Genomic DNA, 16006 nt, shown 5'->3' on the forward strand with positions numbered 1-16006 from the left:
TTTAAGAGGAAGCAAAATGTTCTCACATCCACCACAAAAATTCGTAATTTTAGAAATTTTTGGTATTGCAGCTATGAAGAACTGGGGAATTTTCTACCCAAATGTGACAAAAAATCGTAAGTAAGAAGTCGGAAATGGCTGTGTTAATTTTGTGGAAAAAATTTGATATTAAATTGTTAAAAATCGTTTAAAATGCATGTACCTACATATAAGGGCCAAGTTCAATTTGAAAAAAAAAATGTATATTTAAAAAAATATATAAATTTTTAAAGTTAATTTTGCGGCGCAGTATATTTATAATATTTGTCCAGTCGTCTTGGTTTTAGAGTTGTATGACATAAATGCTTTTCTCAGAAATTATTCTATTGTCGATTATAAAATTTTAACTAGATAAAAAATCAAAAATTTAAGAAACAAAAAAATTGCAATTATTAAAGCATAAATTTTCCAAATGTAAGTAATCCAATCTACCATGATTTAAATTTTGATTTTTTTTTAAAGAGGGGGTGTTCTAGAACACATTGTTGGTTTGCTCTTCTGGTGAACTGTGAGTATAAGTGAGGGGGGGGCATACCGGGGTACCGGGGCATACCGGGCATAGCGGGGCAACACTCTTGCTGCTCAAATCAAACGCCGTGAAAAAAGTCGAATAGCGTGTTTTGATTGGTTGTCAGTTGACACTTGACCATGTGTGTTTTATAAAACAAAGTGTGGAAACCTATATGTTTTACAAAACAAAATGTGAAATCCAGTGTTTTCGTTAAAAACTTCGCGAAATTAGGGAGCAAGTTTTTTTCAAATCTAGTCATACAAATGTATTGGCTAAATATGATGAACCTACTCATTTATTTGCATTGATAACCAAGTAATTTTAAAATGTTACTTTTTCTAAGAAGGTAGGTACAAAGTTATTCAAAAATTGGATTACCTCATAGGATACCCCACTTTACCCCTATATACGGGGCAAAGCGGGGCAAACCCCATTTTTTAAAATAATGCTCACATGTCGTAAGTTTTTGATTGTAATCAAAAATAGTACATCAAAAATCATCAGCAATACATTAGTCTATGATATTTTGTAAAAAAAATGTGTTAATTCCTATTATTTTAGGATGCGTGACTAATTGATTGTTAAATTCCCCACTATGCCCCCCTCTCCCCTAGTAAGGTATTTCTAAAGTAGAATTGCCTCCTGATCTTGATCTTGAATTCGAAGCCCGTTGGGCTCCTTCAGGTCAGGACTCAGAGATATTTGTATAATATAGCTATTGGAATGGCCGACGTCACTTGGAATTACTCGTATAAAAAGCTGTTTCTGGTTAATCTGCCGGTGAAAGTATCTTTAATTGTTTTAAAATCGTGGGCACACATCATTAGCCCGCCCACGCTGTGGTCATGTTATCGCCCCCGTTAAATGCTCCTCCGCCGCCGCCACTAAAACATCACGTAATACTTGATTCAAAATTCAATCATAAAGCTATTAGCCGGATGAAAAATGGAAGAAGGCATTTGAATGAAATTATTATTTATTCCATTATCATTTTTCCGAGGGAATATGTTTTATTATGGAAAAGTCCAATTCGTCTTATTCCCGTTTCTCCCTCGTTTTCCTTCTCCCAACTCAAATTAAAACGCACAACAATAACAACAAAGTTTTATTTCCGAAGCTTCTTGCCATTTCCCATTCGTCTCATTCCTCACAGATCATTACTGAATACATTTTAACGAGTCACGTACGGTCGTGGGTTAGCCAAAGTGAAGGAATATTTTTATTTTGACAGTTTGTTTAGATTGTAATTAGGTGGAACAAGGGACGTTTGACCCGGGAATTTAAATCAGACGTTTATTTGCAAAACGGATTTCGCGGTAACGAATGCACTTTTTTGGGCAATAAACCCGTAAATCCCGCTAATGACGCACAATCATAAAAACTGCAAAAATTGGAGGAACTATTGCTGTTTCCACTCCGAGCTGCGAACAAAGGATTATCTCCGTTGACAGAGTAATTATTGCAGGATTCAAGTTTCATTACGGTATCATATTGTGAATTAGTGCGAGATAATATAATGAAACATACAATGTACAAAACAATTTGAATTTGGCCGAATATTCAAGTAGTTAATGTCTGAAACATGTGTGATGGTCGTAACGCGGATTGAAAACTAATCAAGCACAATATTCGAGCTGATTAATATGAAAATGTGATGCGCGGTCGAAACTATGTTGATATCGAAGAACGAGACATGAAATTGACTGTAAACAAAGTCGTTATTTTGTTTATGATAAATACAAACAGAGTTACAATCAATAAAAGAATAAGCGATTTATGTTTCATTTTAGTACGTGTCTCGGAACGTTAAGTTGTTTGGCACGAATTTGCTTAGATGCAGTTTTGATGGCCATATCTCGCTCGAAATGGTCGGGAAAGGAAAATAGATAGTTCTAGTTCATTCCGATTCAATTTATGGATTTCAATTTTTTCCCATTTTGCGTTTATCAAAGGAAAGGTAAAAAATCGTCACAAACAAAGATCTCCAGTGCGAAGCTTTGGAAACCGCACGCTGAAAGCTGACGCCCGAACTTTGCAACAAATTCGAATTAACAGCGTTTTAATAGCCGTGCTAAAGTGCAAAGTGGCTAGAAATTTACCAGGAACTTGTTCTTCAGACTGCTTTGTGCTCTAAATTAATTCTATTTTGTTTTACTAACTCCCAGTTTCGTTCTTATTTTTCCCTCCTACTTAGACAACCAGTTATACACACACACACACCCCGAAACACAATCCTTCAAGCTGGCAACAAATTTCCCATCAAAAGCGTGCCGCCAAGCGCTTTGATTTTCACTTTGTGTATCGAGTTCCCGTTTCTGCACAATCGCCGAAAAGTATGAATGTAAGTGAAGAGGGAGTTCCCCCAATTTTCGTCCAAGTGGATAAATTGGAGTCGTTATTAACGGCATGTATCAGATCCCAAAGGTCGTGAATGTGTATCCCGAAGGCAATTATGCTTTGTTATTTCTGGAAAGTATGTTGAAAAGTGCGTGAGGACCCGTTGTTGAGGGAACAAAGGCCTATTAAAGCAACGGCCTGGAGCGGAAGATGCGCACGCACGCCACTGTTTAGTTCCGGTTTTAACACGTGCTTCCGTTCAATAACGTTTAGCGGCACCACTCCGGGACACAAACAAGAAACTCCTTGATGAATAGCGAGGAACTGGGCCGAGCCAGAGTAATTATTCAAATGGTCTATTCTCGTTTTATAATTAATTAACGGTTTCAAAGGAACAGATTTGTCATGGGTTGTGTTAATATGCTGGCTTTTGTCTTGAGATGGAGCGTGGACCGACTTTTTCGACGCAGCAAAACATCAAAAATTTTCTATTTTCAGACGCAAGAAAATTGGCGTTGGTGGCTTACGTTTAAACAAGTGAATCACCCACCTCCTTCCTCACATAAAAAGTGTCATAAAGTACCCCAACCCTCTTCGATCATATACTACCAACTTAACTCCAACTTCATTGAAGTAGCTACTATAAAACTCTCCCTCCATGCAAATAATAGAACTCTTATTCTTAGTTCTATATCACAAACTTTCCGTACACTGTGACAGATTAAAAGTGTCGTATTTCAAGTGGAATATTAAAATTTAGAGCAACTACTTCCTGAATCCATGGATTTATTGAAGTTTGAGTCTCGATAAGTTTACTTTATCAGCACTTACCAAATGTTCATAACCGACTTATTGACTTATATTCCGGGTACTTCCGGGACGTGTTTAAGGTCACTAGATCAAATTGTCTGTTTTATAAGGTACCGCTGTTAGTTTTCAGTGCGCAATTCAAGAGAGACAGACATAGTCCATAAATCAATGGGTTAGAACGAGACGCAAGATTCTGGGGAATTGTCATAAAATTGTTGACGTAAAATTTGTCATTGACAAAATGTAAGGTTATCTTAAATTTATTTGTTTAAAATACACTTAAATAAACCGTGGGTACAAAAAGAAAATTGGTTCCAACATTATAACAGACTATGTGAATACGTAAGAGGTGAGCGAACCGACATTAGAACCGATTCCATTTTAGCACGTTAAGGAGGTGCAACACTCAGAAACGGTCTCGGACTTCAAGCACTGTCTTTTCTAATCTCCAACGATTCGACTTGTATGCAGTAACGCCCTAATTAGAATATGCTATTAGCACTGATTATATTGTAGCTTCTCCCGACGATGTAGTAACAATGATGAGATGTTAAAGTAACTGAGAGAAAGCATTGCACAAATGGAAGTAGCAAGTACATGAGCAGAAAATGAAGTACATGAGATATTTTAAAGGGGCTATTAAGAAGAAAGAATTTACAAGTTTGAAGAAGTAGACATGTTTAAGATCTTGAATGAGTTTATGCAAAACAACTGCAACAAAATGAATATCAAGAACAAATATTAAGGTTATGTTAAAATTATTTACTTAAATCACCCTGAAATACAAAATTACATCTATTTTTAACTCTACAGGAGACCATTTGAATGCGTTTAAGGACCTTCGTACGCCACATTAAACTATAGAACCAGTTTTGCATATCTTATGTATATTTCATGTCCGATTGCATTTTCAGTTTTCACATTCATTATGAGGAAGTAGCAGCGGCTTCAAACCAACCATCTTCTGCCGCTGATGTTGAAAGCGATGGTGTGTCTTCCTCATGAGACTGTGTATCTGCACTGTTCAAGTGATGTGTCTTGTCCACCTGCTAGTTTATGAGGCCCCGCTGTTACATTAAGGATACCAGTCAGTTGGTCCTACAACACAGTTTGAGAACGTTTACCGTTGAGGCCGTTATACTTACACTTTACAATATCATTGCTTGTGTTTTAGGCATTTGAAATAATATTTCTGTCCATAACGCAGGTTTTGTGATGTACCACATGTGAGTGGCCTTCCTTCTTCCATTTTCTTGCCCATAGATTTGATTTTCAACTCATATTAACAATAAGATGAACGAGTTATTCGCCTGAATGCAAGAAGTTCATGTTGGTATTGGGGCTATTGAAACACAAAAGCGATTGAAGACAAATTGGGGGAACATTATTTAAATTTAGTTCACGGAATTCGTAAACTAACAGGTACAAAATTCCATAACCTTATAAAAAGTACTCAAGGGTTCATATACAAAAACCAACTTTAGTATTCCTCCAATACGTACTGCTTAACCAATGTCACAATGATTGTCGGCTTCGATAGGGCTTCCATCTACCTTCTATTTGGAGTTTTCAGAAATTTGTGGAAAGTCGTCGTACATAAAACGTCAAATAGTATTAACTTACGGCGGAGGAAACAAATACACCATAACGATTCGTGTTGAGAAATCGCACATTCAAACCATTTTATTACAAACGATATTTGACAAGAATTGACAGTTCATAAAGCAATGTGTCCACACAAACAACATTTAAATTTAGTGCGCATGTAGAGATAGACAGAAGATATCGTTGTCTTTCTTTTTGTCACTAACAGCGGTACCTTATAAAACAGACAATTTGATCTAGTGACCTTAGACGTGTTCTCCAATTTGCGCCCTCTGGTGGATTTGTTGTGAAATCGATCCGGAAGTAAACACAGCTTAATTAAAATCTGTGAATCTCCGAGTACAATGGGGCATTTTTCGGAATGCGACTAATTAGAGTAGGGGGCTTCACATTTCTACATCGAAGACGCGTTGTTAAAAGCCAAGCCTGAAGGCGAAGTTAATTGTCTATTCATCTATTTCGCTAATAATTTCGCTACAAAACCCAAAGCAAACAAAACGAGAACGTTGATTTTTCCTGAAAACAACTTTACCGAAAGTATGTTAATTAGCGAATTTGTGTAAATTTTTGTGTTCATCCATGTATGAATTTTCAACCGCTAGAGGGCACCAGTTAACCCTGCGTCGTAATTAAAATAATTGCCTCTCTTTATCAGATTTCCCCGCAAAAAAAAGATGTGACCTGTTGGAAAATATTCGAAAATTGGGAGCGCATCCAACAAGTGGCGTGTTTGTCGCGTGTTGAAGGCCTCCGGTAAAGTGACGGCTTGTCAGGGGGTTTAATGAGCTGATTGCATATTTAGGGGTGGCTCGCGTGAGCAGTAATGAATGAGAACGCCTAAGTCGTTTATAACGCCGCCGCCGAATAACGCAATACGTCGTTGAGGAAGAAAAGAAAATAATCAAGTAATGGAACGAAGAAAGGTACGAGATTTTATCTTTTGATTGGGGAAGGGGGCGGCGAACAAATTGGGGGAACCGAGGATCTAAAACAATAATCAGGGCGAATTTCCCACCCTCTTATGACATGCTTCCCTCGCACGCTTTCTCCAAAGAATTTCTAATTAACTAGAGAAAAATGCAACAACTGAGCGAAATTCTTCATCCGATCACTTACATCTTTGAAATGTATTCTGGAATCCGGGGAAAAAATTCTTGTTCGGAGTTTATTACTGCACCCTCTTAGGTGTTTACTGTTTAGAGGCATAAAGCTGTGAATAGAGATTAATGTCTTTGGAGGGAGAGCGTGAAACTTTGCCGTTTAATTAGGGGGCGGTTATGTCGAAATACCCTTTATCGTTATCTATATTACCGGCCCGGCTGAGATAACGCGCACGGATCTTTAGAGCAACAATCAGAATTCGTCTCTGGGATGTAAAAATATTACGTGATAAGAGGAACAAGAGAACGTCATTTGAAATTTACATATAATGATCCATTTTCTCTCAAGTTTTGATGGAGCGTAATAAATTTCCTGCGAAAAAATATCTCCACATCGTTCCGGAGACGCCTGATTTTATATTTTTACGGACGGAGAGGAGCTTAACGAAAATATTACAATATCATGTTGAGAACGGAATCTCGTTAAGGCGATGCGAAAATGTTTGCTCGACGGGATGTGTTTGACGACGTCGACAATAAAACTGAGCACCCCATCATATTTATTTTACAGACATAATTAAAGTTAATGGCGGGGACTTGAGCCGCCAACGCTCTACAAACGAACAGCGCCAAAAAAAAAATCATAAATCAGTTAAACCGGAAAATTTCGTGTGTTCGACACCGTATTGGTTAAAATGGAAAAGTGAACCCGACAAACGCTGAATTGCACCAATCAAATGGGAATTAACGAATGTAATGTTTGGAAATCGAAAAAATGACAGCTTTTGGGAATATAGTTGCAATTACGATTAAAGTTGACAACTTTGATCAAGCGGATCCGAGAATTTCATTGCAACAAAATGAGAGTGAGGTTCAACAAAATGAGCTGCGGGAAAGTTTGATAGTAGTTTCAATAAAACAGTTTTAAGTGCATATTATATTGCCCGCAACTAGGGCAAAGGACGCACTTTACGACCACTTTTTTCTCGTCCATAAAAGAAGCCGCTTGCTTAGATTTTATGTGCTTGGAAAGTTATGCAGCCACCAATTCATCGATTAGGAAAATCGTGTATGCGCAGCTTAATTCCGCTGAAAGCCTGAAAAATGATTTCAGAAATTGAAAATGTTACAAAAACTTACAATAACAACATCTGTGTAATGCAACAGTGTAAAGGAATGAATGAGCGCACACAGCAATTGGCATCAATCTAGAAAAAGTTGGATTCCTCCGAACAGGTGTATAAATTTCAAACAAAATTAGCCACAGACTAATGTAACAACACAGCGATATTATGCGTCTTAATACGCAACCCTGGCGTCGTTCCAGAGTACTTTCACACACATTTAGTTTTAAAAACAATGGCGAAACAATTTTTCATGTCGACTGAGAGTATTTTCGTATTTTTCAGCGACGCTCCGGAACGAATCCTTTTCAGGACTTGGAGAACTTGTACGATTCTTTGCAAAGTTTCTCTTGTATCTTCAATGTTTTTATGAATTATTCATCGCCGGAGTTGGGTTGATTTTTCGGGAGATTTAGTCGCAAAGCTTGTTAAAGGAGAGAAAAACTTTCGAAATTTTGTAAAAAAATCCCAGTCCCACAGCTACAACGGGATAGTTTGGACGCGGCAAATGAGCAAGGAAAGTTTAAAGTGCGGCTCGTAAATATCCAGCGCCCATTAAGTCAATTTAGACGGTTACTTCAAACGCGAAATAGAAGGAAGATAATCGGGATAACGGTATTTCGTTTTCTTCTCGGTGCCGTTATCGGGGCATTTTTGCCCTTCCATCAAAATCTCATTACTTAATTGAATTAGTCTTCTTCATATTCGCCATCCTCTGTATTTACACAAGGAATAAACATTTCATTTCCATTTCCTGGTATTAATTAAAGCGAAGCTTTCACGTCTCATAACTACGCAAAAACAACAAACAACAGCCGTGCATCTTACAAGCCGACACCTAACGGCACTTTTGCTAGAATGTTTGAACAAGACATAATGGAATTAGCACAAGGCACAGTTTTAGTACAACTTTTGACGTCTCGTTTAAATATGAAACACGCCGTAATCGGAGAACGTGTCCTGTTTTTATTACGTCGCAACGCGAATAACAAGCGTCGAGATAGCAGAGAATATAATAACGCGTCGGATTCGAAGAGACATCCAAATTACGCCGTAATTAACATGTTTGGGACGAAACACGTTTTTAATAACATTTCGATCGCGAGGTTTGCTTGAAAAAAAGGTGGACAAAGAGATGAAATCCTTCGAAATGAAAATGAATTGGTTGTATTGTTGCTGATTTTACGGATACGATTACTCGGCGGATCGGAAAGTGACAGATGGGACAAACGGAACGAGATAACAGATCACGGTTTTGGGGGTGAAAAGAAAAGAGAATCGGATATTCGGTTATTTTAATTGAAAATATGCTTAAAATAGTCTTTTTAATGAAGGGCTCTTTATTAACTTATTGCTACTCATTTCAAGCAGAATTTCACGCAATTTCTTACACATCCCGGATCTTTTGGTTTGATAGATTTTATTTTTAAATTTTCATTCTATTTACCTGAACTTCAACAGATTTTTTTGACATTTTTTCTAATGAGAATCCGCGGTTACTTACCCCGGATTCAAAAATTCGTTTTTTTCGACAAAATTCTGAATGTGAATCTATTTCGGTCGTTATCTGGCTTATTTTTTGGACAAACTTGAATTATTAGCGCTCATTTTACGCAGAATTTCGTACAGATTCCAAATCTAGGCTTAAAATCCACGTACGACAACAAATGTTGTGGCCATTTAAAGTTTTGGATAGTTAATTTTTATTTTTCAAATTTTTCATGCTTGATATCTTCGAAACTACAACAGATAAAAAGAAAGTTTTCACGTGCTTTTTTCCTTTAGAATTCATCCTCAAATACCCAAAATTTACTGGTCGATTTTTTTGCAAAAAAAAATTTGATTCAATCAATGAAATTTTTTGAATTTTTTGTTTTTTTGGCCGCCACTTGTAAACTATTTGAGCTACTGATCTGAGATTTTGAGTTGATAGATTTTGAGCTGCTCTTTCGATTGATGCACAACTCAGAGGTACTCAGAGGTATTAAACGTCGTTTTAACTCGATGAAAAAAAATAAAAATCACTCTAAAAAAACTTTTTTAAAACAGTTTTTGATCAATGTCTTGTTTATTTTTGAAGCAAACTCAACTTATTTGGGCTCATTTTACGCAGAATGTCACGCTGATTTAAAAACCGGGTGAATTTTTAACGTGTGTCAATAAATAACTTAGTAATCGCCTTTTAAATTTTTGGATAGTCGTCAGAGGGCCAAATTTTTGAAGGTTCGGAACAATCTGTGCTCAATATCTCAAAAACTACAAAAGATCGAAAAAAACGGTTTTCGCCATCGTTTTTCTCGTGATTTTTTTAGCTAAGAAATCGTTCTTAGATTTTCAAAAAGTCGAAAGTTGGAGTTTTTTGGATCAAATGCTCGAATAAAACTATGTCAAAGTAAACTTGCGTTTTTATAGCTCATTTTTCGCAGAATTTTACGCAGATTCCAAATCTAGGCTTGAAATTTATATCCGACAACAAGTAACTAAGTTATAGGCGATCAAGATTTCTGATAGTTGATTTTCATTTTTCAAATTTTTAAAGCTAAAGAAACGGTTTGCTCCGTCGTTTTTCTCGGCTCATTTTCCTTTAGAATTCCCCCTCAAATAACCAACTTTCGATGGTCGACTTTTTCGCGAAAAAAAATCCGACTTAATCGATGAAAATTTTTAAATTTTTTGTTTGTTTTTTGGCCAAAACTCGTGAACTATTTGTCCGATCGATTTCAAATTTGACCAGTTGATAGATTTCGAGCTGTTCTCTCGATTGATGTAAACTCAAAGGCATTAAACGGCGTTTTCGCTTCGAAAAAAAAAAATAAAATTTACCCCATGAAAACAGATTTTGATCAATGTTTCGTTTATTTGTAAAGAAACTCAAAATTTTTGGACTCATTTAACACAAATGTTCACGCTGAATCCAAAACTGCAATTTTTTAAGCAACGTCAACAAATAATCAAATTAGAGACATTTGAAGTTTTGGGTTGCCGTCAGAGAGCAAACATTTTGAAGCTCCGGACAAATTAGTGTACAATATATCCGGGACTACGTCAGATAGAAAGATGCGGTTTGCGCAATTGTTTTTCTTGCACTCGATTTACTAAGAATTCGGTCTTACATATTCCGTATTCAAAAATTCAATTTTTTTGAAAAAAATATGTATGTAAATCTATTCCGGTCGATATGTAGCTTATTTGTGAAGCAAACTTAAATTGCTTCTCCACCGCCGTTTATGATTCTTACTAAATGGTAATTATCTATCTACACGTTTATATTTATTTATGCCATCCAATTATGCAACATATTTACATTTTACGTCCAATGGAATGTTAAATAATCAACAATTAAAAGTTTAATTATCATTCAACAAACAGTGGAAGTAATGAAGTTGGAAACACGAAGCGAGCTGAAATTATTTATCTGTTTTAACTAATACAACACAAAAATATGTAATTCATGGGATATGTTTTTAGAGGAACAATGCGCAGATGAAATAATTGAATTTGCTGCTTCCACGAACGTAAAAAGAGACCTCTCGTTACGAGTCTATAAAGATGAAGCTATATAGAACACTTCTACAACTAATTTGTTAGTAAATATTCCCATCCAAAACCAATAAATCCTCTTTGACTGTGCATTCTAGCGTAAGTGCGCCAATAATTTCTGCATTTATGACCAATTCGCCATCAAAAGTGCCCATAAAATTTTCATTCGGTTCTTCTCACATGAAAAAACTTATAAACAGAACAGTCAATATTGCTAAAATAAATCCAGAAATTAAAAAAATGAGTCGTCGTTGATACACTATGTATAATCCTGAATGAAACATTACTACCATTCCTGTATCTATTAATAGGCCCGTAAGCCATAAATCTCCTTTGACTGTGTATTCTAGCGTAAGTGCATCAATAATTCCTCCATTTATTACCAATTCGCCATCATCAAAAGCATCTAATAAAATTTTCATGCGCCTCTTCTGTCATGAAAAGGAAAAAAACATCAATTTCCAAACTGAATAAACATTGTTCAACTAAAAATAAAAGACTGGAAATGTTTGAAACCGATTTATTTATTTTATTTCGTAATTACCAATCGATTATGGATAATGAGTCCCGAGGTTACAATCGCTCAGCCAATTTCTATTCGATTTTCAGTCCAACTAAACCCAGAAAACCACTCGTCAATTGCAATAATGTCTCACTGTCAAGGCTTTTCAGTAAGATGATAAATAAAACCACGACACGCCTTGTTTAGATGTGTTATTAATATCGGGTTGTGAAAAACAACACTCTGTTGCAACAAGATCAGTTAAAGAAGGAACATGTAAGTGGTGAGTTTTTGGTTTTCTTTTTACTCTGGAAGTATTTTGTAGGAAGTTCATCGTTTTGTGTCTTTTTGTGGCGGTTGTTGCTGCTGTCGATAAGGCAGAGGATTGTAAATGTTGGGAGGATTTTAAACCGGAGAAAGGCGAAGGCGGTTATTATTGTAGAGGTGACAAGAACCACCGGATTTTCGGATGCGGCGAAGATAAACCTCCTATTTGCAAATGTCTGAAGAATGGACAATCGATCGATTTGGATTTAGGAGAGACAAATTGTCTGAGTGTTGATCTTCAGAATGGACGTTGGTGTCAAAATAAACAGGAGTTTGTTGAGTATTTCAAGAAATATCCGCAACATGCCATCTATGATTAGTACTGTAACCACTTGTATTGTTTAATAAAGTCCCGTATTTACCTTTCAATTTAATTTTAAATTTTAAATTTAATTTTGTAAGTTAAGTAAAACGGAAGAAAGAGAGAACGTTCTAAAAACGCAATTTTTGCAACAAGTTTTAAAATGGTATAACATATTAATAAGAAACAAGATTTTCTTTTATATTTGCTCAAAATGCAAAATTTAACGATAAACACTTTAAGTAACCGTTCTAACAATTATGTTAAAGAGTTTTTAAACAGATTCTACGGTTTGAATTTAAGTTAAATCGGCGCAAATATGCGTAAAATCTAACAAAATTTCACTCCTATCAAAGTGACTCTTATGTCATCTTTACTCGCTATAAAAATCAAAATTAAAATGTCAACTTTATATTGTTTACCTTTAAAATCATCACTTCTGTTCACTTCAGATAACGGGTGTTCAAATAAATTTCCCATCTAATTACCCATGGAAAATGAATCAATTAAAAAACGAATGGATTATTATCATTTTTCCAAATTGTTATTCAATGTCAGATTACTGACATTTCTTAAAAAAATTAACTGATTTTTACAAAGGAAAAATTTACAAATTAGCGGGATTTAAAAAGGATAAGTTAGATACCTGTAATGGATACAAGTAAATTTTGATCAATAGATGGCGGCACAAGCAAATGACAATTTTTTCGTAATCGTATGAAAACCATTAAACTATAAAATACCTGCAAATCTACACTGAAAATAACAAAAATAAGTTTATTGCTGATGCTCCTACAATCTGGTGACAATTTGACAAATGTGACAGTTCTTGTTGGACATTCCGCAGGAATTGCATTTTGTAGCTCGCTCCGCGGAACGATTAATCACAGAGTCGCATTTTAAATTTGGCGCCTATACAAAATTCTCTAAAGGAAAGTTGGGATATAGATATTTATTGTAGACAACGTTTTATGCACACCAGAATGTTTAAACGCGAAAACGTAGCTCAAGCGTTTAATATTCGTAAGTGGCTAAAACGTAACTTAAACACGAATGCAATATAACGTTATATCAACAGTTAAAGCTCAAATTATTCGAAATTAAAAAAAAAATTACATTTCCATGTCACACAAGATCTGCCTTCCGTGACGGGGTGACGGTTTTTTGGAAGATTGAAATAAATTAACTTTAATCCAATAATGGAAAAGTTAAGTTAAAAAAACGGTTCATAAAAAGTGTGAGAAAAAGTCGATTTAAAAGTTAGTTGTGAATTAAAAATAAATTAATTCAAACATAAATGGTCTCGAAGTATTATTCTTCAATAAATCTTTGAAAACCATCAATTTAATTTTATTTCGTAATTTAAATCCCAATCGGTTATGGATATTGAATCCACGAGGTTACAGTCACCCAGCCAATTTCTTTATAATTTTCCACCCAACAAAACCAAGAAAACAACTCGTCAATTGTGAGCATGTCTCACTGTCAAGGCCTTTCCGTCTTATGATAAATAAAAGCACGACGCGCCGTCTTGAGATCGTTATTAATATCAGGTTGTGAAAAACAACACATTATTGCAACAAGATAAGTTAATTAGAAATATGTAAGTGACGAATTTTTGATTTTATTTTACTGGTATCATTTTCTAGGAAGTTCATAGTTTTGTGCTTTTTTGTGGCGGTTGTTGCTGCTGTCGATAAGGCAGAGGATTGTAAATGTTGGGAGAATTTTACACCAGAGAAAGGCGAAAGCGGTTATTATTGTAAAGGAGGCGAAAACATTCGAAATTTCGGATGCAATGAAGATAAACCTCCGATTTGCAAATGCCTGAAGGATGGAAAAACGATCAACATGGCTTTAGGAACAACAGATTGTCTGAAAGTCGATCTGCAGACTGAACGTTGGTGTCAAAATAAACAGGAGTTTGTTGAGTATTTCCGAAAATATCCACAGTATGCTATCTATGATTAGATGGCCAAGAACCTTAGTCAACTGACAAGTTACTAGAAGCATATTTTATACAAGTTTTTATCGAAATATCAATATTTACAAATATTTTTTGTTAATTTCTTAAATATACTTACTACAAAACAAAACTTTTGTTATTTAAATATAATTTTTCATCTTCAGTTTACCACAGATATGTCTCATAAATATTTACTCAACACATAAAAGTGCAAAAAGATAATTTGAAATCAAAACAATCAACATGTTATTTTTAAACTAATAAAATTATCCGAGATGTGACTAAGACCGCCCCACGAGTACTTACTCATTTTAACTTTGCAAGCGTCCTGTTAATTCCGTTCATTTTCAAACAATAGCGCAAATACTTCTTCAGACTCCATGAAACAAACACCCCATTAACAGACTTCAATTAATAGCAACTGTGTCGAAACTAGTTTCAATTTCAAACTCAAATTACCAGTTTCAACCAGTTCGAAATATCTCATTAATAATCTCCTATTTGTTATTGCATTCGCTTAAATGTAAATACTCGAAGTGTTCGTTTCGCATCGGTCTTAGATTTCCCTAAACTGAATAATCAATATCAAAACGTATCAAATTTTGAAAAATCGTACCATGGCTACTTAACAATGCCGCGGGCAGCATGTGGTGGTTACAAGCATACACTGGCGCCATCTATACGACATTTATTTCGTTCAGTTAATTAAGTAGTTTCTGGTGGTGTCGAGCTACTGATTTGTTGAGAGAATGACGTTGGCATTTGTGGATGTGTTGTTGACCTGCCTGTCGTCCCAAAACGCCCCCAGCGCCGCCCCATTTGCATGACAAACAAAAACAATTAAGACGCAAACTTTTCTCTCAGCGTCGTGTTGATTGTCGCACTTTTTATTATTCTTATTCGCAGTGGAAGAAAGTTTTCCCGGATCCAAAAAAAAAACGAAGATGTTCCATTAACTGCGCATTTACATAATGGAATTTTTTTCTCGTCGGCGCATCGAATCTTCCGGACACGAAAATTAACAAAATCGCCACTTTTAAAAGAAAACTTTTTTATTAAGGCGTCTTCTCGAATGGCGTTCGGTCTCTGCGGTCGTAAAGTCGAAACGGCCCACGTAAGTCTACTATAAAATAGGCTGCGATATATATGATATATCCCATTTCTGAGATTGACATTTCATACGTCAATTTATTTGCTGGTGCACGGAAACTTTAGTGTCACTTTTTACGACTTGTTCTCCGTTTACGTCCGGGCGTATTTTCCAAGGAAAATGAGGGGCAACATTAGGAACGTGCAGATGGGACTAGACAAAGGAAAGTCTGATCGGAACGATCCCAACTGTCAAATTTGTTAGGTTTGATTGGACGTGAGACATTCCAAAGCCCTGCACACTTGAGTACGCGGAGGAAATTTATAGAAAAAACGAACTAGATAAAAGAAAACTGCATCTTTGAGTGCTGACCCTAAATAACTACAGGAAGTGTACGAGACATATAGTAGCCATCCTCCGTTTCTTATTGCTCCACTTTCGCACGCCCTCCGTCATTTCAGCCAAAGACAAGTCGAATTGCGAATAATTTCCTAAATCTTTCATGACAAATGTTCCTGCTCTTTTCGCACTCGGTATATTTATGTAGAGCGTCGGGTGTCAGACCAGAACTATTAATATTCGAGTTGAATGATGGTTAGCGATTCGTAACAAACGGATGCAGCGTTTGACATATTTTCAGTTTCCCTTACAAACAACTCCTTCTTTTTCTATTTCCTTTTGAACCAACAGGAAACGTCGGGGAAGAGCGACAACTAATTCTTTTTGAACGTCGACACGATATATTTTTCAAGAA

General features: G+C 35.8%; 3 protein-coding genes and 1 long non-coding RNA gene across 7 annotated transcripts in view; 3 read left to right on the top strand and 1 right to left on the bottom strand.

Moving 5' to 3' along the window:
* LOC148181583 (uncharacterized) overlaps positions 1–16006 on the top strand; it is a 108419-nt gene that overhangs the window by 55046 nt on the left and 37367 nt on the right. The window lies entirely within an intron of this gene.
* On the bottom strand, positions 4445–5181 carry LOC148181586 (uncharacterized). The gene is made up of 2 exons (XR_015770248.1): positions 4843–5181; positions 4445–4795 (listed from the first exon to the last, which is right to left on the bottom strand). It is a non-coding gene; the product is annotated as an uncharacterized LOC148181586 (long non-coding RNA).
* LOC148181587 (uncharacterized) lies at positions 11735–12264 on the top strand. The gene is made up of 2 exons (XM_088044298.1): positions 11735–11844; positions 11894–12264. Coding segments are annotated over exons 1-2 (324 nt in total). The 5' UTR covers positions 11735–11842; the 3' UTR covers positions 12216–12264.
* On the top strand, positions 13709–14292 carry LOC148181588 (uncharacterized). The gene is made up of 2 exons (XM_088047577.1): positions 13709–13799; positions 13846–14292. Coding segments are annotated over exons 1-2 (324 nt in total). The 5' UTR covers positions 13709–13797; the 3' UTR covers positions 14168–14292.

This window comes from Gnatocerus cornutus, chromosome 1 (genome assembly GCF_029298725.1).
Source record: "Gnatocerus cornutus isolate USDA-ARS CGAHR chromosome 1, icGnaCorn1.1, whole genome shotgun sequence".
Lineage (NCBI taxonomy): Eukaryota > Metazoa > Arthropoda > Insecta > Coleoptera > Tenebrionidae > Gnatocerus > Gnatocerus cornutus.